The 23919-nt window shown below is 38.0% G+C and overlaps 1 protein-coding gene across 2 annotated transcripts in view; it reads right to left on the reverse strand.

Moving 5' to 3' along the window:
* Window positions 1-23919, reverse strand: part of INVS (inversin) — an 81833-nt gene that overhangs the window by 29908 nt on the left and 28006 nt on the right. Inside the window, exons 3-6 of one of the 2 annotated variants that reach the window (XM_053957716.1) lie at window positions 19061-19234; window positions 16784-16951; window positions 6330-6510; window positions 2636-2745 (exon numbers count right to left, since the gene is read on the reverse strand). In XM_053957716.1, the coding sequence (XP_053813691.1) occupies window positions 2636-2745; window positions 6330-6510; window positions 16784-16951; window positions 19061-19234 (633 nt within the window). Of the gene's footprint in view, window positions 1-2635; window positions 2746-6329; window positions 6511-16783; window positions 16952-17834; window positions 17883-19060; window positions 19235-23919 lie in introns of those variants that run through there. The other variant, XM_053957800.1, reaches the window with a different exon arrangement.

Below are 23919 nucleotides of genomic sequence, written 5' to 3' on the forward strand. Positions count from 1 at the left end.
CAATCAATTTAATTCCACATGTATTTTGCTATGAAAGATCACATATATTCTAATACGACTAAAAAAAGTGGAAAAACAAAAAAAACCCCAAAAATAATTAAAAAAAAAAAAAAAAAAACAAAAAAAAAACAAAGCTGAAAAATAACAGTAAAGGAGAGAGCTAAACATGAAATATTTAATTCTGTGCTACCATGAAACTGAAAAATACTACATATTATTTTTTAATATTTAAAAATAAGGCAGGGGTGTCCATATTTCATTTACTAGATCAATCTATGAAAGGAAAGCACATTGTTTTGAACACCTCTAGGAAAATCCAGAAAAAAAAATTTAGTCCTGCATACTAAAATCAGTATGAAGGGAGCATCTTAGCTCAGTTGGTTAGAGTATGGTGTTAATAATACCTGGGTTCAATCCCTGTTTGGACCATTCGCTTTAGAGCTGGACTTGATCCTTGTGGGTCCCTTCCCACTCAGAATATTCTGTGATCTGGAAATAAAGATCCTCTGATCTTCCTTCACACATGAAGTTCAAAAATTTAAACAGCAGTGTTTCTTGGGACCTCCTTGGGATACCCAAGACATCTAAATTTGGGTGGTTATATTGGGTAATGTCATTTCTTCTAGAACTTTTCCTGTCTATAGTAAGTGGGGATAAGTTAGTCTTAGGGAACAAATTCTTCACATACATTAAGTGCTGGCTGATCCTCTTCAATCTTTAAAAAACCCAAAAATGTCATATTATAGTAAGTAACCCACAGAGAAACAGAGCAAAGAACAAGATAGCAAGGCAAATAAAACTGAAAGCCATGCAAATATTTACCATAAATACAAAAGAACAAACTTTCTTCTTGTTAGAGACTAAGAAACATCACATTTTAACTGAGAAAAACCACACCTAACCAAAGTTGGGCAGAATAGAACAACAATGTGGCTCTCAAACCATGAGTATAGAGGTGCTACTGCCAGGACAAACATGGATGTATCTCCACTCAGTTGTTTGACCATGTGTATGGAGTGCAGTGGTGGGAATTACTCAGTGATATTGTATCTAAAGGAGGCTTGCAGATCTGAATGAAATTCTCCTGTGTGATTTTTCATGCAAGACGGGAAACAGTACATTCATTGTAAGTACGGAAGATTACAAAAGAATGTCTGATTCCACCATGTATTTTACTTCCCCTTAAAACACAGATGATATCACAGTTTGGCTGGTTGATGGGATCAAAAGGCAGCAACATAATGAAGATGTTTCATTCAACTGAATCAAGCCCAAGGAAAGAAAAATCTTTTTAGGAATACATCAATATAGAAAAGGAAAAAAACAAGATAAAAGAACGTGGAGATAATCACCAGATGGTAAATACATTTTTTTCTTTTCTATGAGTCTAACTCAAACATGAAAGAAAGGCTTTTACAACACAGAAATTTTAAATGTATGAGTTAGGCCCAAATTGTACACAGCCCTAAACTGACAAAAGTCAGCATCAACAAAAAACTCTTTAAAGTGAAGATTACATAGAGAGATATGCTTCAATAAAAGTCTGAATTTAAAAAATATCTGTATGGTCTTAGTAAGACCACCTCCAAGAAAACCCCACCAAAGCCCCAAAACACATTCTCATTAGGGAGCAAAGATATTGGTCTATTCCCTCTTTCAATACTACTTCTAGATTTGTTAACTTGAATTGTTCTCAAGGGTTTTTAAATTCTCCTTTTTTATTTGCCTTGTTAACATGTAGGTATGCAAGAAAGACCCAAATTACTATCCTTGCTAAGAAAATGTTGCAATGTGGACTACATAACTATTACATTAATTAGGCACTAAATAACCCTTTCTGTAAAGGGAGGGTATGAAAACTGTGAGAGGTAAAGGAGCTTAAGAAAAGCTTTCTTAATTTCCAGTGCTTGAGAACTACTTATGCAACATCTGTGACTGACAATCATTGAAGTGTTGAGTTTTATGCTTGGCTCTACTGTATCTTGGATCTTACTCTGGAAAAAAAAAATTACCTATTATACCAAAGTATAAGAATTAAGCTGTCTGAGAAACCAACGTTCTTTGTTGTCTGAGTTTAAAAAATATTTCTAAAAATTTAAAAAATATAGTGATCCTGAAGAATTATGACAAAAGGCACTCAACTCTTCAGCTGTGCTTCATGAAACAACAGTTCATTCATAATGCCCAATATTCATAAATTAATTACTTTCTTGAATGCAAAGACTGGTTTGACTGGTCCTGCAGCAGCTGTGCAAATACTCCTACAGGTCATCTTACCCTAGATACCTTCTAACTGCTTAGACTTCATTATAATGAGCCCTAAAACCTGAAAGCACTGTGAAATAGTAGGTGTCATTCTGCTTTCTGTTGAAGTAACTGACTGGCTATTGTGTTTTGTGATGCAAACATATAGCTCAAAGGGCCTTTTTGGTACAGAAAGTTAGTTTTTGTACATCTATCTTTTAATAGTTTGAAATTAACCACATTTGTATCAGATTACATAGGAGAACTCTGAATTGACTCATGCCAACAACACTGTGTTTATATGATTTCAAAAACAACTCAAACACTCTGCTAAACTATAAAGATTTCAGTAAAATATGTTTACTTCACATTTAGGGTATGTTCTACTTACAGCAAAGTTGCTCTGTGCTGCATAATGTAGGGGTGTTGCACCTTGACTATCAGATGGGATAGTTCCAAACTTATTTCTTTCTAGTAAGAGATGGACAATCTGTGCATGACCTGAGAAAAATAATATAATAAAAACAAATTTGTATCAAATCCTAAAGTCAATAAAAAGCTTAGTTAAAAAAAAAGTTTAAAAATCCTGCTGACAAACAAAAAACCTAAACTCCAACAAAACAGAAGAAAATGAACATACTTTCATAAATAGTCACATATTTGCATTGTAGCCATTATAGTTTAAATGTAAGAGAGAAACATAAGACTTGATATTTGAACTAATAAGTGTGGCATGTACTTTCTTCCCAATAATGCTCCAGTGCCATACTCTGTATTGCCATTTTTAGGGGGCATCTATAAATCAGAATGACTGATAAATACAACATTTCTTTTAACAAAAATCTAGAGCTTCTCCCTAAATAAAGAAACCAGCAATAACTGGCCAGACAGCTATGCTATTAACTTTGTAATGAATTGGTTGGATATTTCCAGAAAAAGCTTATAACTCAATTGAGATGCTGCATTTGAGTGACAGGTCAGTCAGAAAGAGTAAAGTGAGCATAGGCTGATGATGATGAGCATTTGTCCATCTGCATTAAAAGGCATGCTAAACCAATGTTGACAATTTCATTTCACATCATATTGTTTTACAGAAATCAAGTGTAAATTCTTCACTTAGGTTTTATTTAACCAAAATTTAATCTGAGAATGAATAGCAAAATCAGAGACTAGTCTACTACCAGCTGCTATAAAAAAGCTCACACACAACTCCTTCCATAAAAACAGATTTTAAAAGTTTGAGATTAAAATCACAACACTTTTGGAGGATGGGTAAAGTTTATATTCACTTCACAGACAGGAAAACAAAGACAAATACAGTATATTGCCACTGAAGTCAACCAATCCTTTCATATACTTGTGTCTGTTGGCATATGCAGCTCACAGAGTATCTTAAAGATTTGGTATTTCAAGCAAGACTATAAAACCACTCTGATTTTACAGGTGAAAACCTCCAGTACCTCATATGTCAGAAAAGCAATCAATTTTGCAGCTTGTTACTTTTGCACAGTTGTCTTGAATCACTTTAGAATAAATAAAAAGGTAGGTAAACCTTCCTGCTAGGAGTAGATTATTTTAAATGAAAACACCAACAGTTACAGAATGAAGCTGTGATACAGTTGTGGTCTGTAGCTCTTAAAAACCTAAGACATGGAGAACTAGGCAAGCCCTCTTTTGTGAAATGGCACTTTGAGACTTTATATGTACAGAAGTATCAGAAGTGAGAGAAAATGGTAACTTGGGTCAAAAAGGATGAAGAGTTATGTGTGCATTTTTTCTTTCTAGGGCCCTTAGGGTGTACAGGAATATTCCTCTTTCTTTTTAGCCATTAAGAGAACCCTGGATACAGAACGTCACATTATTCTGTTCCTTCCTACAAGAAAAAAAAAAACAAAAACAAAACCAAAAAGAAGAGATATAATGTTGCTATGCTATTCCCACCTGAAGAGTATAGGAATTAAATTGAGGTTCACTGGAAGAAGTTGCTTTGGAGTGGAATCCTAGCAGAAAAACCATAGGAGTCCTGAGCCTGAAAAAAAAAGATTCCTGAACTTTCAGGACAGACAACAAGCTAAAGGGAACCTAACTTCACAATCAGGACAGGAGGTCTAGCTAAATTATTTATAAGAAAAAGGCTTGAGGGAGTTGAAAAAAAAAAATTGCATTGAGTGCAACAGTAAAGAAATAGGTGCAAAGGTGGATCTTGCTTGGTCATTAATCTAGACATTAAAACTCATTTCTTGAGGTCAAGAATTGTCATTTCTGTTGTACTTAGCAGAGATGTAACTTGGGTGAGACTTTTATCTACGCAAAAACAAAAGGTAAGAAGAGCAACAATTCCCTTAAGATGCAGTCACATGCCATCCACCACATCTAAGAAAAGTTGTGGCAGCATCCCTGCACTGCTTTAAATCGCCTGTTGTTAACCTATATAGTAATATCATACTCTCTTTAACACCTACATAGAACATTACCTTCAACTTAAAACCATAACCCTGAAAATTAATAATGATTTATTAACCAGAAATTCCCAAAGAGCATATGCCACCTAGAGACCTCATCAGGTTCACAATGTAGTCTGAAGGTCTTGGCACATCTTCCCCCTTTATTCTACATTGATTAGACAATCCATTTTTACAACAGACAAAACTTCTCTCTTAAATTTCAAAACAGAATAAATTTTGCTTCTTGGACAGAACCGAGTGATAATGACTATTTCTTTGGAAAGCTGATCCTATGGCACTTAAAATGCTTCACAATTTTTTTGCTAAAATTCAATATCTCTACATATATACAAACTTGAGAACACCCTTCCCTCTTTTTTGTTTTTAATAAACACAATCAAACTACATGTATATTGCCACTGGAGTTGCTGTAATTCGCTCCAGTGAACATCTGATTCTTATATTGGCATTCTTTGTCTGCAATGTCCCAAAGGATCATTGGGATGAAGCCAGTTAAAAGGGGAGAGAGACTGTTTGAAGATTCTTTTATCCAGTGGTTATTTTTTTTCCTCCTGAATGGAAATAGGAGGCAAATTTTCTAAATCATATTATTTTTGTGTCTGTCATTTTACGGGTTGTGTTTCCCTGCATTTAGACTATTTACATTTAATCATATTTTAACTTGTTTTGCAAGGATCTCGTTTTTGTAAATACAAATCAAAATTCACATATGCAAGGTTACAATTTACAGAGCATCTGAGTCTCAGAGTAACAATCTAAACAGAGAAAAACTCTATACAAATAAAACTCATTGTCAGATCTGATTAGATTGTCATAGCGTGTCTGATGAAGAGCTCATACTAGAAGTGTGAACTCTGCTATTTTTTTTTTGTTTACTTGTGCTGGCATTATCAGAGTATCTGCATTTCCTTTGTGGGAATCTTCTTAAGGCCCTTATTTAGTTTGTGAGGGGTATTTTAATAAAAACTAGATGATATAATCATAAATCCATTTAACCAGACAGACACAAACTGCAGTACCTCACAACAGGCTGAAAGTGAGCATGTGACTCATGATGCCACCATCAACCACTCTGCATTGTAGAGCAGCTCAGCACCCTCAGGCACCCTGCAAACCTCCATGTGGTTTTGCATGGTCCATGGTCCATCTTACATATGGACCAAACAGGGTACTAGCTTAAATCTGTATATGAAATATTAGTCACGTTATCTTTTCAGATAAAAAATAAACTCTGATATTTTCTTCATGCACTCCCATAGATTGTGTTGCTCTCATGCTGGGCTGTGCATACCCCACTTCAGACACCACTGTTCCAGAGTATCTGGGTTTTTTAACCTATGATCAAAGCTGCATATGCAAGAACAATCTCATTATGCCCTAACTGTTCTTAAATCATCAGCATATATAACCTGTTGAAGTAATGCACTGTACAATGCTCTGGAGAATCTGAAGCTAAAATAAGCACTCTACACACAAACTTCTAATCCTGGTTGAGCAGAAACTCTTATTGGTCTAAAAGATTAGTTATACTGCCAGGCTGGAATTAAATAAAAATCAGAGACAAAGATTAAACAGTACAGTTAATTAATGACTAAGTGACTTCAGCAGTGTCAAGTTTACCAAGTAAGGCTGCCCAGTGGAGGGGAGTTCGAAACAAGTTGTCATAAGATGTCACATTGCAGCCTTCGTAGGAGGTCAGGACATCCACAACTGCTACATTCCCATCTGCAACTGCAAAATGAAGAGGAGTTCGTCCTTCATAGTCTTGCCAGTTCAGAAGAGATTCTGTAGGTGCAGCTTCCTTTAAAAAAAAAAAAAAAGAAACAACAAAATTTTAAGAATATTTAAATTGAAGAGAAAACCTATACAATCTTTACAGATGCTTTTACAGAGAGATACACTGTCCTTGTTCAGTAGAATGTAGCTCTACAACCAAATGCTTTTGTTACAGTATAGGTTACTTTCAAGTATTTCTTATGGAATGCTTTTTATACTTAATTACTGTACAAGACCAGATTTCTGGTACATACCCCATAGTTTTACCAGTCTGCTGTGCACTTGGTTCCTTAAGCAGATCTTTAAAAGATTAACTCTGGCTGTTATGAAAATAACTAGAAATTCTTACATGATTTACAAGTTGAAAATGACATATATATCTTCAGATCTCCAACCACACTTCCCTTTTTGCACAAGTTAATTCTATGACTTTCATTATAATATTCTTCTAGCATTTTATACCCCTAAAGCATCTCCAAAGGAGATGTCTACATCTTTAGCTGCCAGGATAGAAGTGAGAGAGCATTTCTAATAATGCATCTGCTTCTAATGGGCTTAATTTTGAATTTAAAAAGTCTTTTAAAGTTACATGATTAGTCACTTGATCATGTAACACAGGCATTAATAGATATAACTTGACTTTTCATCACCTTTTCTTAAAAAATATGCTAAATTACTTTCACATAAGGTCCCTAGCTATATAGTTTTGTATTGTGATAATCTCATCTCTCAAATGTTTTTCTATACAGATTTCTGTTTGTGACTTTCTTTTTCAGGCAAAAGAGCAGAGCAGGTACAAATGAACATCATCTTAGCATCTGAGAGATCTTCAAATGGCAAATATCATAAAGGCCCATGAAACACAAACTTTAAACATCACTTTTCTGAAAAAAAGAGGTATTACTAAAAAAAGTGGTAAACAATAATACAGTAGAAACTCGGGATGCAGGACACTAAACATCTAGAGTAGAAGCAGACTGTCAAAACAAGAGTTTAAGTAAACCAGAGTGAGTGAGTCTGTTTTTCTATCTCCAAGAATTCAGAACAATTCTGTAAAATCATGGGAACCCTGTGCAGAATTAAAAGGGAATGTAATCCTGAGATTTTTAACTTTCAACACTAGAGGGGATTTTAAACCATGATAAGTGAGAAAAGCAATCCTCCTGAAAACAGAGTCACACTATATTTCACAATACATTTATGAAAGAGAAGCAAGGGATTATGTTAAGTGCAGCTTGTTAACTGTTAAAGCAAGTTCCTGACCCCCTTCTCACTAAACTAACTGCAATATTTCCTTTTGACTCCACCAGGTACACAAATTGGCTGTAGAATCACTTGCATTTGCATTATTTGATGTGCAGTCACTATTACACAGAAAACAAATACCTAACACTGAGAACAATAAATCAAGAAGAAGAAAGGAAATTCCAGAATTATGGTTTTCTATGCAAATATTGATTGACCAAAGTTGTACAATCTATATTTTCTACATAATGGATAAATAAACCCTCAAAACCCCCCAAACATTTAGAGTTATATTTTACTATATTTTCTAAGCGCAATCTGGCTAAATTAATACAGCAGTAGTAACTTCAACTCTGCAATGCCCTGAATCTTTGTTTCTTACTGTTTAGTTTCTTACAGTGCCAAGATAAACATCCTAATATTTGGTTAATGTAAGTTTTCTAGATCTAAGGAGCTACATACTTTGCACACTGCATGTAAATGACAGAATCACAGAATGGTTGGCGCTGGAAAGGATCTCTGGAGGTCATCTAATCCAACCCCCTACTACAGCAGGTTCAACCACAGCAGGTTGCACAGAATTAAGTCCAGGTGGGTTTCAAATATCTCCTGAGAAGAAGACTCCACAATCTCTCTAGGCAGCTTCTTCCAATGCTCAGTCACCTTTCATCTCAGTAAAGATGCTTTCCTTCATATTCAAATGGGAACTCCATATTTCAGTTTGTACCCATTGCCCCTTATCCTGTTGCTGAGCACCACTGAAAAGTGTCTGGCTCCATCCTCTTGACATCCACACTTAAAGTATTTCTCATTGATAAGATCCCCTCTCCGTTTTCTCCAGGCTGATTCCAGCTCTCTCAGCCTTTCCTGATAAAGGAGATGCTCCAGACCCGTCCTCATCTTCATAGCATTTAGTTGGATCCTCCCCACTAACTCCTGAGCTTTCTTGAACTGGGGAGCCCAGACCTGGACAGAGCATTTCAGATGTGGCCTCACTAGGGTTGATCCTCTAGGGAAGATCACCTCCCCTCAACCTGTTGAGAATGCTCTTCCTAATGCACCCCAGGGTACCAATGGCCTTCTTGGCCCCCAGGGTACACTGCTGCCTCAGGGACAGCCTGTTGTGCCTCAGGAGCCCCAGGTCCTTCTACTGGTGCACAGCGTGATTCCTCCCGCCGTGCAGGACGCTCTATTTGCCCCTGTTGAGCTCAGATGAGACTCCTCTCTGCCCAACTCTCTGGCCAGCCCAGGTCCCACTGACTGGCAGCCCACCAGGATGATGTATCAGCCACTCCTCCCAGTTTTATATCATCAGCAAACCTGCTGAGGATACTTTCCCTTCATCCACGTTATTAACAAATAAATGGAAAAAGACTAGCCCCAGTACTGACCTCTGGGGAACACTTGTAGATGCAGGCCTGTAATCAGACTCTGTGCCACTGATCACAGCCCTCTGAGCTCTGACATTCAGCCAGTCCTCAACACACCCACTGCCCACTCAGAGAACCCACCCTCCTTGAGCTCACCTATGACAAGGTTATGGGAGACAGTGTCAAAAGCCCTGCTGAAGTCAAGGTAGACAACTGATCTTCCCTCATCTACCCTGCCAGTCCTGCCATCACAGAAGACTCTCTTACTGGTCAAGCACGATTTCCCCTTGGTGAATCTGTGTTGACTACTAATAACCTTATTTTCCTTCACATGTTTAGAGATGACATCCAGGAGGAGCTGTTTCATCACTTTTACTGGGATTGAGGTGATATCCACAGTTTCCTGGGCTGTCCTTCTGGTCCCTTTCTCAAGACACTGGAGTGACACTGGCTTTCCTCCAGTCCTCAGGCACCTTTCCTGTTCTGCATGACTTTTCAAAGACGATGGGCAGTAACTGAGCAATAATATCTACCAATGCTAATTAAGTTGCCCATCTCAGACAAAAAACTGTTATCAATTTTAGATTAGGTATCAGTGCTGTCAGCCATGTTTTGTTAGAGTCAAAAATTAACATACTTAAAACACACTGGAGTTCACTAATATATGTAGTCACCAGTACAATAACAAATAATCTATTAAAAACATAAAAAATTATAAATATGACTCAGCTAAAAATGCAATCAAACTAAACATTGTTACATGCACAAACCACAATAATCAAAGCATGTGTAACACTTCTTTTGATAAGCATTCAAAAGCATTTACCTGAACCGCTACAGTGAAAACTTGTATGTTGTTCCCTAACTTCAATAATTCTCAAGAGAAATATGTTTACTTTTTGTCTATTCATAGAGCTCAGCAGGGGGAGCATAGAGCCTACTGCAAAAATTCATTTTATGAGAATCACTTTTAAGAATGGCTAAACATGAATTATGATAGGCACAGAAGTTATTACTGATATTCTAAGTCCACCAGAGGAAAATGTGTTTGAATAAAATGGACAAACAATTAAACAAATACTTCTTCACTTATAATTTGCTGATGTAATCCTGATAGCCAATTTTCAAGCCTCCCAGAAGCACAACAACATCCTAAATAAATTAATCCTAAAACTCCTGGCTTAAAGTCATTGATGTTGCCAAGAAATACCCCCATACTCAAAAGTGTTATTTTGTTATGCTACAGATTCTCCAATGACAAAGCCACTATTTATACTCTAGTCTAAAAGTATTCATGTGTTTTGAATTTTTTGGCCACCTAAATTAAAATTTTCTAGGTCTGTTTCTGCCTACATTCACAAATATAATTTCTTTAGATTTTAAGTGGGTTTGGTTAGCTATAATTAAACTGTCATACTGTATTAATATTTTAAGCACAATACAGAGAAAAAACAGAAGCTAAGCATTTTTCTGTGGCAATTAGAACAATGGAATTGTAGGCAATAATGAAAAGTGTGGTATAAACAAATGTCATGTCTCTTACCATGAAGAATAAATAAAGAGAAGAGATACAAAATAGACAGAGAATTCTAAGCAGTTGCTTCCATCATAATAATGGAACCTTATTCTATTATTTTCTCCTTAAATCTTCCCAACGTTTTTCACGTAACTAAGCACAATCTGGAAAGGTGGAAAAGGAAGTTGACCAGGAGAGGATCTCCAGATTAGAGTTTCTCTCTACTTCACATGTTTACTTTCTACATATGTCGAGTTCCATTTTGGCAGTATTTCATGGATTTCCATATCAGATATCACCAATTTGTGCCTGTCACCCCTGCACACCCAACCTACTTTCTCAGCATTCAGCTGAGCTCTTCTCATAATTAATTATTTTGACAATACCAATGGACTATGTACTATACAAATATCAAAAAGAAATATGACCCTTAATTTTAAGAATTTATAAACAGGAGGCAATATCTGGCCACACCCAAAGGGCAAAGTACAGAAAAACAAGACAATATTTTTCAGTACCATAGACTGTGGTCTCGATAAAACCAGCAGCTCCAGTTTTCCTAAAGCAGCACTGGAGAATTCCAAGTAGGATACTAGAGAAAAAAATAGTTTTCTGGGGAATTCTTCCACAGTGTTAAAGATAACAAGAGAGAAACAACAGCAGTGTTGTTTTTCATAACTCAGCCAGCAGGCACCAAAGGTAGTCTGGAAGTAGATATTGATACCTCACTGCTGTCTAGGCAATGACACAGTGCTTAGAGAAAGCAAAGACAAATGGTTTGGCTAGATGTGATTAAAAATGGGGAAGCAGCAGTGATACAGATGCTTGCCTTCTATATTGCTATATTGCAGTGTTTTTACAAACTTAAAAATGCAATTATAGGTTAAGACGCAAGATGACAGAAATTTTCACTTTACGGGTACATCCATTAGCAATACAATACGGAATGTGAAAATCTGTAAAGTTAGAAGACCTAGAAAGGAATGAGAATCAAACAAATATGGCAAAAAGCAGCTAAGAAAGGAGGGGAAGACTGTGAGCTCTGCTGTGTCTGTGCTGTGCTGTGAAGCTCTGTCACTTCAAGACAAGTACAAAAAACCCTTCAATTTGGAGAGAAGCTCTTACTACAGCATTAAACTCAGGGCACCACCACTATCACCACAAAAAGGTATTTATACTCAACAAAAAAATTCAGTCAACAGATGGATTATCTAATAACAACATTCCTCTATCATCAACTTTAATTTAGCATAGCTAAATTACTTTTTCATTTAAACTTGTTTTTAACTTACTCCGTTATTAAGCACCTATAGATGTAACTAATTGCAATATAAACAATTAAGCTGATGCATAAAAAAGCCTAGATGAAATCAAGAATACACTCTTTTCAGCCCAGTCAAAGTGCCTCTATACCACTGCATCCAGCATGAGCAACAAACAGGAGGAGTTGAAAGCCTCCAGAAGAAAGCTATGACACAGTTGCCACTACTAAAACTTGATGGGACAAATCCATGACTGGTGTGTGGCTACAGGCTGCTCAGAAGGGACAGGACAGGAAGGAGAGTCAAAGTCTTTACAACAGATGGATAGAGTGCAACGTGCTGTCCCTGAAGAACAGCCACGAGCAGGTAGAAAGCCTGTAGGCAGGAATCAGAGACTGAGGCAATAAAGGGAACCCTGTGGTCAGTGTCTACTACAGGCTGCCTGACCAAGGGGAGCCTCCTGACAAAGCCTTCTTGCTCCAGCTGCAGGAGGCATTGTGCTGGAGAACTTCAACCACCTTGACATTTGTCAGAGAAGCAGCACGGTGAGTTATAGGGAATCCAGGAGGCTCCTGGGATGAATGGAGGATAACTTCTAAAGACAGGTGACAGACAGCCCTAACAGAGGGAATGTGACACTGGACCTGGTGATCACCAAGGCATGCCTGATTAACCCAGTGGCCTTCTATGATGGAGTGACTACACCAGTGGAATGGCTATGGATGTTATTTTTCTGGACTGCTGCAAAGCCTTTGATGCAGCCCCCTACACTGTCCCTGTCTGTTGTTCACTCACACTATCCCACCCACTCGCCGCAGGAAAAGAACAAATAAAAAGTAAAAGGGGCCGAAGCTGCCAGCAGCGGACCACTCACGCTGTGCACGGTGTGTCCCCTGCCCTTGGGAGCGTGGCCAGCCCACACCCAGTGAGGGAAGCCTGGCCGGGTCCGTCCCAGCCACTGGAGACTTACCCAACTGGTGTGCTTTGGAAATATAACTGTGGCGAGGGTCCTCGCTCTCAAAGGCAGCTTCCCATAGATTTCTGTGGCCAGTGAGAAGTTACGCCTTCCTCCCTTGTAGGCACGGCAGGACAAAAATCTGCGTGGTCCCTCGAGGGCAGTGGTGCTTTCACTGACTCTAATCCGTAGGACCAATGCCCTGAAATTCAGTCCGGCATGGGGCGCTTCCACACAGAAACGGCGGTGTCTGCTACAGCTTGGTGGCGTCTCTCTGCGGCTCAGAAATGCCCCACATTGAGCGCCACCTGCCACGACCTCAAGCAGACGAGATGAGCCGGCTAGCACTGCCCGTGTGAGGCCGGGTGGCCGCCACATGAGAGGACACCCCAGGGGAACGGCGTCTGCCACCCTGGTAGTGCTGAGTGCTGCAGCATGGGTTACACAGCTTTGGTAGCTTCACACGCTGAGAGGAGATGAAGAGATGAGAGAAGGACACTTGTTTGCGAGCCCAAAGAGCTTTTATTCCCCCAGGCGTGGTAGGAACAAAGTGCTCTCGGAGTGAATGCAGTGACAAAATTCCGAGGAAACAAAGAATGGCAGCCCGTTAAATAAGGGGTGGGCGGACAGGGGTGGAAACCTGGCTCACCCAATGGGGATAAACGATAGAGGAATGACATTGATTATAACAACCAATGGTAACATAACAGAGGTGGGTACAGAGTCCTGGGATGAATAGAAAGGCTAAGGTGGGGTGATTGATACAGAACTTTCTTGAAGAAGCTGGGGGTGGTTACAAGATTGACAACTGACAGGGAGTGACGAACCTTGACTGATGGGACTAAATAAGGAGAAAACAGGGAGACGTGAAAAGATTGACAGGTTACTGTGGATCCGAGTGGCGGGAACTCTCAGGGTAAACAACTTGGAACAAACCACTGTGAGGGAAAAATAGGGAAGTACAAGGAACAAACCTAACTAACATTAATAAAACATCTGACTAAATAAACCCAACCTACAACACTTGTCTACAAATTGGAGAGATTTGATGGTTGAACTGTTTGATGGATAAGGAATTGGTTGGACAGTTGCATACAAAGCAATGGATATGTCTCAATGTCCCAGTGGATAATGACGATGTCCCTCAGGAGATTGTGTTGGGACCAGTGAGATTTAATGTATTCATTAATGACACAGGTGAAGGGATTGAGTGCACCCTCAGCAAGTCTGCAGATGACACCAAGCTGAGTGGTGCAGCTGACAAGCCTGAAGGATGGGATACCATCCAGAGGGACCTGGACGAGCTCAAGAAGTAGACCCCTGGGAAACTCATGAAGTTCAATGAAGCTGAGTGCAAGGTGCTGCAGCCAGGTCAGGGCAAACCCAGTATTAACACAGGCTGGGGGATGAACAGATCAAGAGCAGCCCTGCCAGGAAGGGCTTGGGGGTGCTGGGTAAAGGATGAGAGGCTGGACTTGAGCCTGCAATGAGTGCTTGTGACCCAGAAAGCCAAGTGTGTTCTGGGCTGCATCAAAAGCAGTGTGGTCAGAAGGTTGAGGGTGAGGATTCTGCTCCTCCCTTCTGCTCTCCTGAGACTCCAGTTGGAGTACTTCATCCCGTTCTGGGGTCCCCAGCACAGGGAAGATATCAACCTGCTGGAGTGAGTCCAGAAGAGGCCACCAAGATCATTAGAGGATGGGGCACCTCTCCTTTGCAGAAAGGCTGAGAGAGTTCTCACATGCAGAAGAGAAGGCTGCAGGAAGACCTTACAGCAGCCTGCCAGTACCTAAAGGGGGCCTACAAGAAAAATGGAGAAGGACTATTTACAAGGGCATGTAGTGACAGGACAAAGGGGAATGATTTCAAACCGAGAGTAGGTTTAGACTGGATATTAGGAAGCAATTCTACTGTGAGGGTGGTGAGGCACTGGAACAAGTTGCCCAGAGAAGCTGTAGATTCCTCATTCCTGGAAGAGTTCAAGGGGCTGGACAGGGCCCAGAGCAAGTTGATGTAGTTGAAGATGTCCCTGCCCATGGCTGGACAAGATGATCTTCGAAAGTTTCCTACCAACTCAAACCATTCTCTGATTCTTTTAATTGTCAGAGTTTAAAAAAAACTACAAACACAAACAAACCAAAAAAGTTCTCCAAAAATCCTGGACATGATCATGATTCTGGATTACCTAAAGAGAATCTTTGAGAACACTTTCAGTATGGGGACAAGTATTTTTGACCTTTTGTAGTACATCTGTCAGAGATGGAGTTAATTTTCCTTGCAGCAGCTGGGCTTTGTATTTGTGATTAAAACTGTTGATAACACACCCATGTTTTGGCTATTGTGGAATAGCATGGATTCATTCCTCTTTTTCATGTCCTGCTTCCCTGCTTACCCCAGTGAATGGGCTGAGGGGGGGCAAGAAACTGGGACAGGACACAGCTGGGACATTTGACACGAACTGACCTAAGCAATACTTCATACCATGTAATATCATGCTCAGCAAATAAACTCAGGGACAACGGGAGGGTAGGAAGGATGCTCATGGCTACACCATTTGTTTTCCCAGGCATGCTTAAGCATGCTGAAGCTTTTTTAGCACTTTCCTGGAAGTGGCTGACATCTGCCTGCTGATGGGAAGAGTGAATAAATTTCCTTTTCTGCATGCATCTCTTGCTTTCTATACTGGGCTGGCATTATCTTCATCCACAAGTCTTCTTGCCTTCCTTCTATTTTCTCTGCCTTGAAAGAGGGCAGGTGGATGAGTGGCTGTGAGGCTGTTGTCTGAGCCCAACACACCATAACTTTAAAAAATATTTGTCTTTTGACTACCTAATGTTTGAAAAAGTCTGTAGTTAAATACAATAATCTGCATGTATTCTGCAGCAAGTTTACTTCTCCAGTGTGGCAGAAAAATAGATACAAATTCAAAGTTTGTGGCAAAATTTTGTTTGTAACAAATTATTTCACAGTTGGATACAGATTACAAATATATTGAATAATCAGCAGTAATACAGAAATACAATCTCTTTGATGCTGGAAAATTCTCTAAAACTATTTTTTATAGTAAAAAAAGTATCAGTAAGATTGTCAGTGTGATTTGAAAACAAGCAAAGAAAGTTTTCATTTTCATATTTAAGGTCTCAGCTTGCCAGCTAATCAGGCAGACAGACATACAAGTCCTTGTAGTTAAAGTACAATCACTATGTGTCTACTTCTGAAAGACTTTTGAAAGACAAAGATACAGGAAGATTGTTCTAATGTGACAGAAAATTTAAATTGAGGCTTCTGTTTCTTTCCATGTTAGTGAAGCTCAGAAATTTTCACAAAATAAAAATCAAGGTAAAAATCAAGCTGAGCATATGATTTCATGGTTCCAATTATAGCTGTCATTGCAGAAGTTAAACTCAAATATTGCAGAAGGATAAAATATGCTATCAAGGAAACAGTATTAAATTCATACACAAAATTACATAGAAAAGTCTCTCAGAAAACTGATTGTGGGCTGACTGACAATTGATCAAATATTTCCCAGAATTCTAACTTGAAAAATTAAACTAAATTTTTCAGTACAGATAACTAGACATAAACTTTCAAAAAAATTAAGGAAAGACACCTAACAAAGAAATCAGTGTGCAAAATGCAACTGAAATGAGCAATATGACTGGCCATTTTATCCATGAAAACTTTTAAGTCTTTCCCCTCCTCCTCCCCTTACAAGACTTAGAGCAAAGACATTCACCCACAGAACTCAAAATAGACTCTTTTTGAGAGAGCAAAAATATTTAGGATTATTTCTTACAAAGTTCTGGATATTAGAAAAAGCAAATTGTTTCATTCTTAAAGGGTCAGTGGACGAAAATGAGAAATCTTAAGAGAATAAAAAAAAATACTTCTATCAGAGGAAAGTAGGAAGGACAGAAAATGTTATATACATATATAGTAGACTTTCTTACCAGAATACATTTCACTGTGTGGATTGCACTAGGGTCCTTGTTGTTAGCTGCCCAGTGAAGTGGGATTTTTCCTTCAATATCAGGAATTCCAATATTTGAATCATGTTTTATGAGAAGTTTCACATGCTCTGGGTTATTGTAGTAGGCACTCCAATGCAATGCAGTTTGCTGCAATACAATTTTCACAAACTTTTTCAACATGTTGAAAAATTGTTGAAACATTAAAGTTGGCTAAAACCAGCTTTAAACAACAGGTAAATAAGCAAGCATTTGTTATACTTCAATAAAGAGGACTGACAAAAAACTGAGCACACATACCTGGGGTGACTGACAAATGAAAATCTGTGAAAACAGGCTTTGAACAATGCTGAACAAGTGGCCCATTTACCTTAGTAAGAGCAGATCATCACACACCTACTGAGGTCTGAGTCAGGTCTAAGCTGCACCACCTTATATGAGATCCAAACGGAGAACTTGGAACATAAGTATCTCTGGCAGGAGACTAACTGCTTTTTATGAAGATTTCTTGGACTATGGCAAGAGAAAAATGTGCATGCCACTTAGCACTGCCCTGATGGCTATTTGGTGCAGCAGTTCAGACCCAGAGAAAATATCTGTGCTTGGTACTAAACAATGACATCCAAGCTAGAATGATGATCTGACCAGGCCTCAGCACCAGAGATGCACTATAGAACAACTGCAGTGATTAGTGTGGTCCCTCTTAAATTTCAAATTCTCTTGGGATAACACGAATTGACAGAGACCACTCTCCACTAGGGGAAGGTGACACTATGCTGACACTGGACTTGGATCCACGCTCCTATTGCCAATTCCTGACTGTCAACAGCATTTTTGCAGGCCTTATCAATGTTCATAATTACATAAGCAAACCAGTGTGTGGGGGTTTCTTAACCAGCAAAACACTGGCATATTAACAAGTATTTCATTTACCAGACACACATCTCCCAACTGCCAAGTAACAGAGAGTTATAAGATAAAGAACAATTTTTTTTCCCAGCTCTCTTACCCCCTCACCCCTACTGAACATTACCTGGTGCTTTGATTGGAAACAGAGAAATAACTCTTGCAGGACATTTGTGTAGAGAAGTACAATACCCTGGATTAGCACCCTTAAACAGTGACATGGAATATGTAAGTTCACTATCATAGCCTTAATTTCTCTGTGAAGGAAGAAGACAAAAAAGAGCCTATTTGTGTTTGTTGCTGCCAGCTGTTAGCTTAGTACCATGGTAACAACAATAGATGGCCCAGCCTTTTCTTCTGCTTGCCACTCACTGAAGAAGAGCTCCACAAAGTGCCACCACAGCCTTGTACCAGTAAAAATTTGTAAAACACAGTAAAAACACTAAATTAATTAGTGTTATTTATTAAATGAAGCTGACCAGTTTTCCTGGAAACTGACAGTTGCAATGAAAGCAGAAAGTTTTGGTTACCAGAAGGCCAAGGTAACCTTGGTTCACTGACTTCTCTCACCTACAACTACTTTCAGTCAGTTACAGACATGGAAGCAGATATAAAGGACACTTGTTCTCCCTCATGTTCAGGAATTGAACAAAAAATTGAACAAAATTTGACAATTTTGATGTGCACAGTTGCAGCAAGGAAACTGAAAAGGCAATGTGCCCAACAGGGTCAAACAGGTCGCACTCTGTGCCCAAGATCATCTTTCTCCAACCTGAATTCCATTTTTGGTACTGTGACTACTCATGACATGAACTGGGAGAAAAGTGCTCCATGTTTTGTGGGGAATCTGGCAACGCTTTAAATACTGGCTTGGGAATCTGCTGAACAGGCAAGGTTGCTAAATGGTTTTGGCTGATTTATGCATACCTTTGTTAATTAATTAGCATGGTCAGGAAGTCAGCATGACCTCTCCAGAATGACTGCTGTAATTATAGGCAGTTTTCTAGTGACTCTTATCATTAAAAGATTCTAAATGTGAGGTTTTTCAAAGGCAGAAAAGCAACATAAGCACATGCTATCCAAACTCTAACAAACATTACAATGTTACAGGAAGACTTGGATGGTTTTTGAATCCTCTATTGCTGTAACTACTCTCAAGAAGAATGTCAGTGGAGCCAGTGCCATGAACTTTGATATCACTATCAGGAAAATATTAATATTTCTTCTTTGAAGACCTATAACAAGTTTACGACAAATAATTTTTTGCACACGACCACTTGATGTAAAACCAATTTCTAAAGCTGCTACAAATCTTAAAATAAGCAGTTGTCTTAAAATGAGAAGTACTTTTACCTTGTTTCTGTCCTGGGTATCCACTTCTCCAGGTGCCATATATTTTAACAACAAAGCTAAACATTTTGGACTTTTGTGACGGGTAGTCAAATGTAATGGTGTCATATCCTCTAAGTCCTTCTGCATCCAGTTCCCTCTACGAGCCAGTAAAAGTTTCATAAAGCGGTAATTTCCCTGGGTAAAGAAAAATATCAGAAATTTATGTTAGTTTATCAAATCAAGTTATGATACTTAGATATTTTTTTAAACTGTATTATAGTGTCTAAAAAAGCTTGAAGCAAAACAGCTCAAAGCTTTGGAAACATCTAATGAACTTTTTTTTTTGTTAACATGAACTCTTCATTTTTAGGTCTCTCATGCTAGATATTTATATCTAGCTTTAGATATTTATATTCCATTAGCAGAATAAGACAGGGTTCATTATTACCGGAAATTCTGTAATATTATCAGAGTTTCTTAACTGTTTAACCTCAGTAAAAATCATGTAAAAACTGAAATAAGATCATTACACGCTGGTTTCAGCAAGATAAACAGTTATCAGATGAGGAATAAAACTAAACATGAAGAAAGAATATAATTTCCAAAATGAAAGTGAGAAAAATAATCAGGAATGATTCAGAAAGACAAAATGTACTCATCTGAATACACAGCAAATATCTACAAAAGGGATCATTTCTTACATTTTTAAATTGAGAACTGTATGAGTTTTGGTCTACAATATGTATAATAAATGAATGGGGCAGCTAGCTTTTCAACACATTGAAAAATACTTCACACTAGGACTTTCACTAGGTTTTCACTATGTTTTCAAAAGAAATATCATAGAAATGCTTCTTTGATATAAATATAATGATATAATAAATAAGGGCGGATCCCAAAAAACCCAATCTGGTTTTATTTCCAAATCACTGAAGAAGCTAGTGAAAAATTAAAGACATGAACATGCAATCATGAAGAAGCTGTACTGATTTAGTAGTAGAGCCAGCCTTGACTTGCTACTACCCCTTGCTTGAAAGTTATTTTCCATATAGGAGAGATGCTACATACAACATTTTGATGCTTCCACTTCCCAAAGTCTATGGGTTTATCAAATCACCTTCAGCAGTTAAGTTGCAATCAAGGACAAGCAACTGCTGGAGTAATAACTCATTAAAGTAAAACATCTGCACCTGCCTTCAGTCATCATGATTTAAACACCTCTGTTCTTTTCACAATCTAACTTTTAACCTTTCCTAAAATGAAGAGTGTGTTGTCTCCTACTTTTGCTCACTGTCTTCCAATTTTTTCCCAAGATACTAGTTTTTGCCAATTTCCCATACAGATCATTACCTATAACTATAATGAAAATAGAAAGCTCAGAAGAGAAGATAAATTGTACTAATTCTCCCCCACTCAGGGAAAAGCTGGAGCTTTATTAGACAATGTATAGAGGAAAGGTGACACTCAAATCAATAGAAGTCATGTCTTTGGATTCTTGTGCTTATGAAACTACCTGCAAATTAACATACTTCAGTCTGCTACAATTATTTTATAAATTCTGCAGGTTAACTTAGTCCCCTTAGGCTGTCTTTGGAAAAACAATGAAAAAAGGCAAATAAGTAGACAAGAGCAAGCAGTGCTAATGAACGGGGGCACTTTAGTATCTCATAAGGCTCCGAATTGCAAATTGCTTTTGTCAGCGGAATGGTAGGATGGAGTCAAGCCAAAGGATTCTGGAGGCCTCCACAGCATCCAGTACCAGAGCATAAAAAATATTCAAATTTCATTTTTCAATGCAGCCATAAACATTGGAAGGGTATACTTTATAAAAAAATCACTGTTCTGGTTTTTATCTAATAGCAATGGAAGATTTGAGCTTTACGGATGCAGTATAGATTTCATCAAGTATGGCCAAAATAAATGAATGTGAGTTTTTTTCCCCTGTTACACTATTTTATTTTAAAACACAAATCAGGGAAAGCAAATCATGAATGAGCTCAGACAAAATTATCTCATTCTGCTTCTACCTTTTATTGTTACTAATCCTTGCTCGTCAGTGACAGCTTACAGGAAAAGTCTGCCACAGAATCTACCACACACCTGCCTGAACATGCAAACTTCTCTTGACAGAGACAGCACGGCCACTACAGCATTCCCAGTGAGAAGTGACCAAATACATATTTTTCTTCTGCTGGGTGTCAGGGAAAGCATAAGCTCAGGATTTTGTCCCTTTAGTACACAGACACATAGCAAGGCATACTCCGAAGTACAGGGGCAGAACAGCATGATGTCTACAGAGCTCCTGAACTACAGAGAACACACTCAGAATTAATTGATTATAAACTTGGAGTTAGGGATGAGAATACTGTACAGGCAAATATGAGAAAAATTTACAAAACTCATTAAAAAAGAAAAATTAAAACTAGCAAAAAAAATCTCAGTGTATCATGATGTGGTTGGCAATTAGACTGGAGGAAGACAGTATTAAATAACTTGAGAGAATATTAGACTTGGAAGAAATATAGCTGTTTTTCTCCATCACAGAGGATAATACATTTGGGTTATTTTCAATATTTCCTGCACACAGTGCATGCATACCCACAAGAGAAAAAAAAAACAAAACAGTTTTGTCTTGTTGATGGGTACTTATTGGAAGATTTATAAGTATATTCTGCTTTTTGAATGAATTCTACTGTAAAAAAGACTAAAAGTTAAAATAATGCATAAAACTAACTTTTATTATTAGAATTTCTCTCCCTATACTGTATTTTATATTTGCTATTACACATTTTTCCATCAGTTACTACTACATTATTCTCTTGCATGCTTAGACAACAAATCCTTCTCCTTAGCAAATGTATTTTTAATAAATCCCTTCATTCTGAAACAAAAAGATTCTGTTTCTTCTGAGTGATTTAAGATTTTTTTAACACTACCACAGAAAACACCTGTACTTGCATTACTTATTTGAATTATCTTATTCATGCTTTTGCTTCTGACTACTGTTCTGTTCTTTAGTAATACCGTGAATTTTGCTGTCTTCCTTTCACTTGTTAGAAAACAATACTGTGCTTTTTAATGACAATGGAAAATTTCCCCACCTTCAATTGATTACTGCTTAAGTTTGTAAGTATGGAATGTATCAACATGCCTTGAAGGCAGATGTAATTTAGGTCTTATTAGGTAGAGGGAGGGAATGCTTAATTTGAAAAGCCAATTCCTCTGTTTTTATAAAATTTTTGTGTATAGAAAGTCTTCAAGCTGGTTAGGTTTTTACTCATAAATCATGCACTTGACTGGCCTAAATATTCCTGGGCAGCATGAAGCTCTCTGAGTCAGTCTGTGGTCTCTTAGTATTGATAGTGACTCAAAATTTATTCTATTATAAACAGAAAACATTATGAGCAAACAGGATTAAATACTTGTACAGAAAACTTGGTTCCTGGCAGCCAAAATTTACCATTCCAATACCAACTCTTAAAATTCCTTTAGATTCTATTAGAACTATTTGAAAATCAAAATATTTGACTCTGTAAACTACAGCAGAGTTTCAGAGAACAGCTGACTTCAACATAATCAGAAGAAATACTTCAGCTATTTCAAAAATTCAGCCACAGGTACTAACTGCAATGATGTAGAACACATTTTTTGGCAGACAGTTCAATAAGCAAGCATGGCTCTGCCATCAAGTAATGACTTCAAAGAAAGCTCTGGACCCCAAGCTAAACTACTAAGCAATCAGAAAAACTTTCCTTTCCTGAATGTTTTAATAGAGAAGAGAGTTATGGAAGAAATATTTTAGTCAGAATCAATGAATTTGCCAGAATTTAGATTATCCCTGAAATTGAAAAAAATATCCCCAAAATTGCAAGTTTGGTCATTAAAAAAAGCTGTCTAGTATGTATATTCAATATGATTCTACTGCCAGGGAAAGGTTTCAGTGGAAAATTACTGGTAAATTTTTCTACCTAGTTTTCTGGCTCTACAAGAAAATGTTGTTTATTTCTTTATTAATCTAAAGCAGCTTTTCCAACCTATTTTCTCTCCCTGGCTTTTTGAGGAAGTGTAGAGGGAGAGCAGCTGGGTGGGCATCTGTCAAACAGCCACAGTCAGGCTGTCCCATATGGTCACCTAAGTGAAAGGCTGAAGAAGAAATGAGCTCTGTTCAGTGGTGCTATAATCCTAATCACAGGTTGATGCTGAAACTACTGGTTGCATTACCAATGCACTACAAACATCGGCCTCACATGTCACATCTTTCCACTCTGCACAGTCCACGGAGTCCTGCTCTGAGTCACTCAGTGCCACGTGGCTCTGTTTCAAATACTTCCTCAGAAGTTAAGTATTTTTCCCAGCAAATTTGAAGTATTTCACAAGCATACAAACTTGCTTTAAAGAGTACACCTGGGTTCTAGAAACGTTTTACTGATGTGCAACAGAGGTCTGTGAAAATTTATTCCCATTCTCATCCCACTATTTCTTGGTGAGTTAACTTGGTCATTATATTAAGCTGTGTGCTTCTACACTGACTAACCACTTCTCCTACCCTGTAGTGTGGGTACATCTCTGACACTAAACTTTTCATATTCAGATTTTAAAAACACACTGCATAGATAAATACAACACAACATAAATAAACACAACACCTTTTATAAGGGGAGAAACTGAGCTGTACAAGGTAAGGCTGAGTCAGAGGAATATGTGCATCTCTCCAAGCACAAAGGCACACCCATAGTTGGGCTACTATCACATCATCATCAGTAGGTTAAAAGGGGACAATGAAAATAGAAAAATTGCTCATTTCCCTATTAATTGCTGAGACCACATTTTCAAAAACCATAACAATTCTCATCCACATGAAGTACTTAACACGACTTGAA

This window comes from Vidua chalybeata, chromosome 1, assembly GCF_026979565.1.
Source record: "Vidua chalybeata isolate OUT-0048 chromosome 1, bVidCha1 merged haplotype, whole genome shotgun sequence".
Lineage (NCBI taxonomy): Eukaryota > Metazoa > Chordata > Aves > Passeriformes > Viduidae > Vidua > Vidua chalybeata.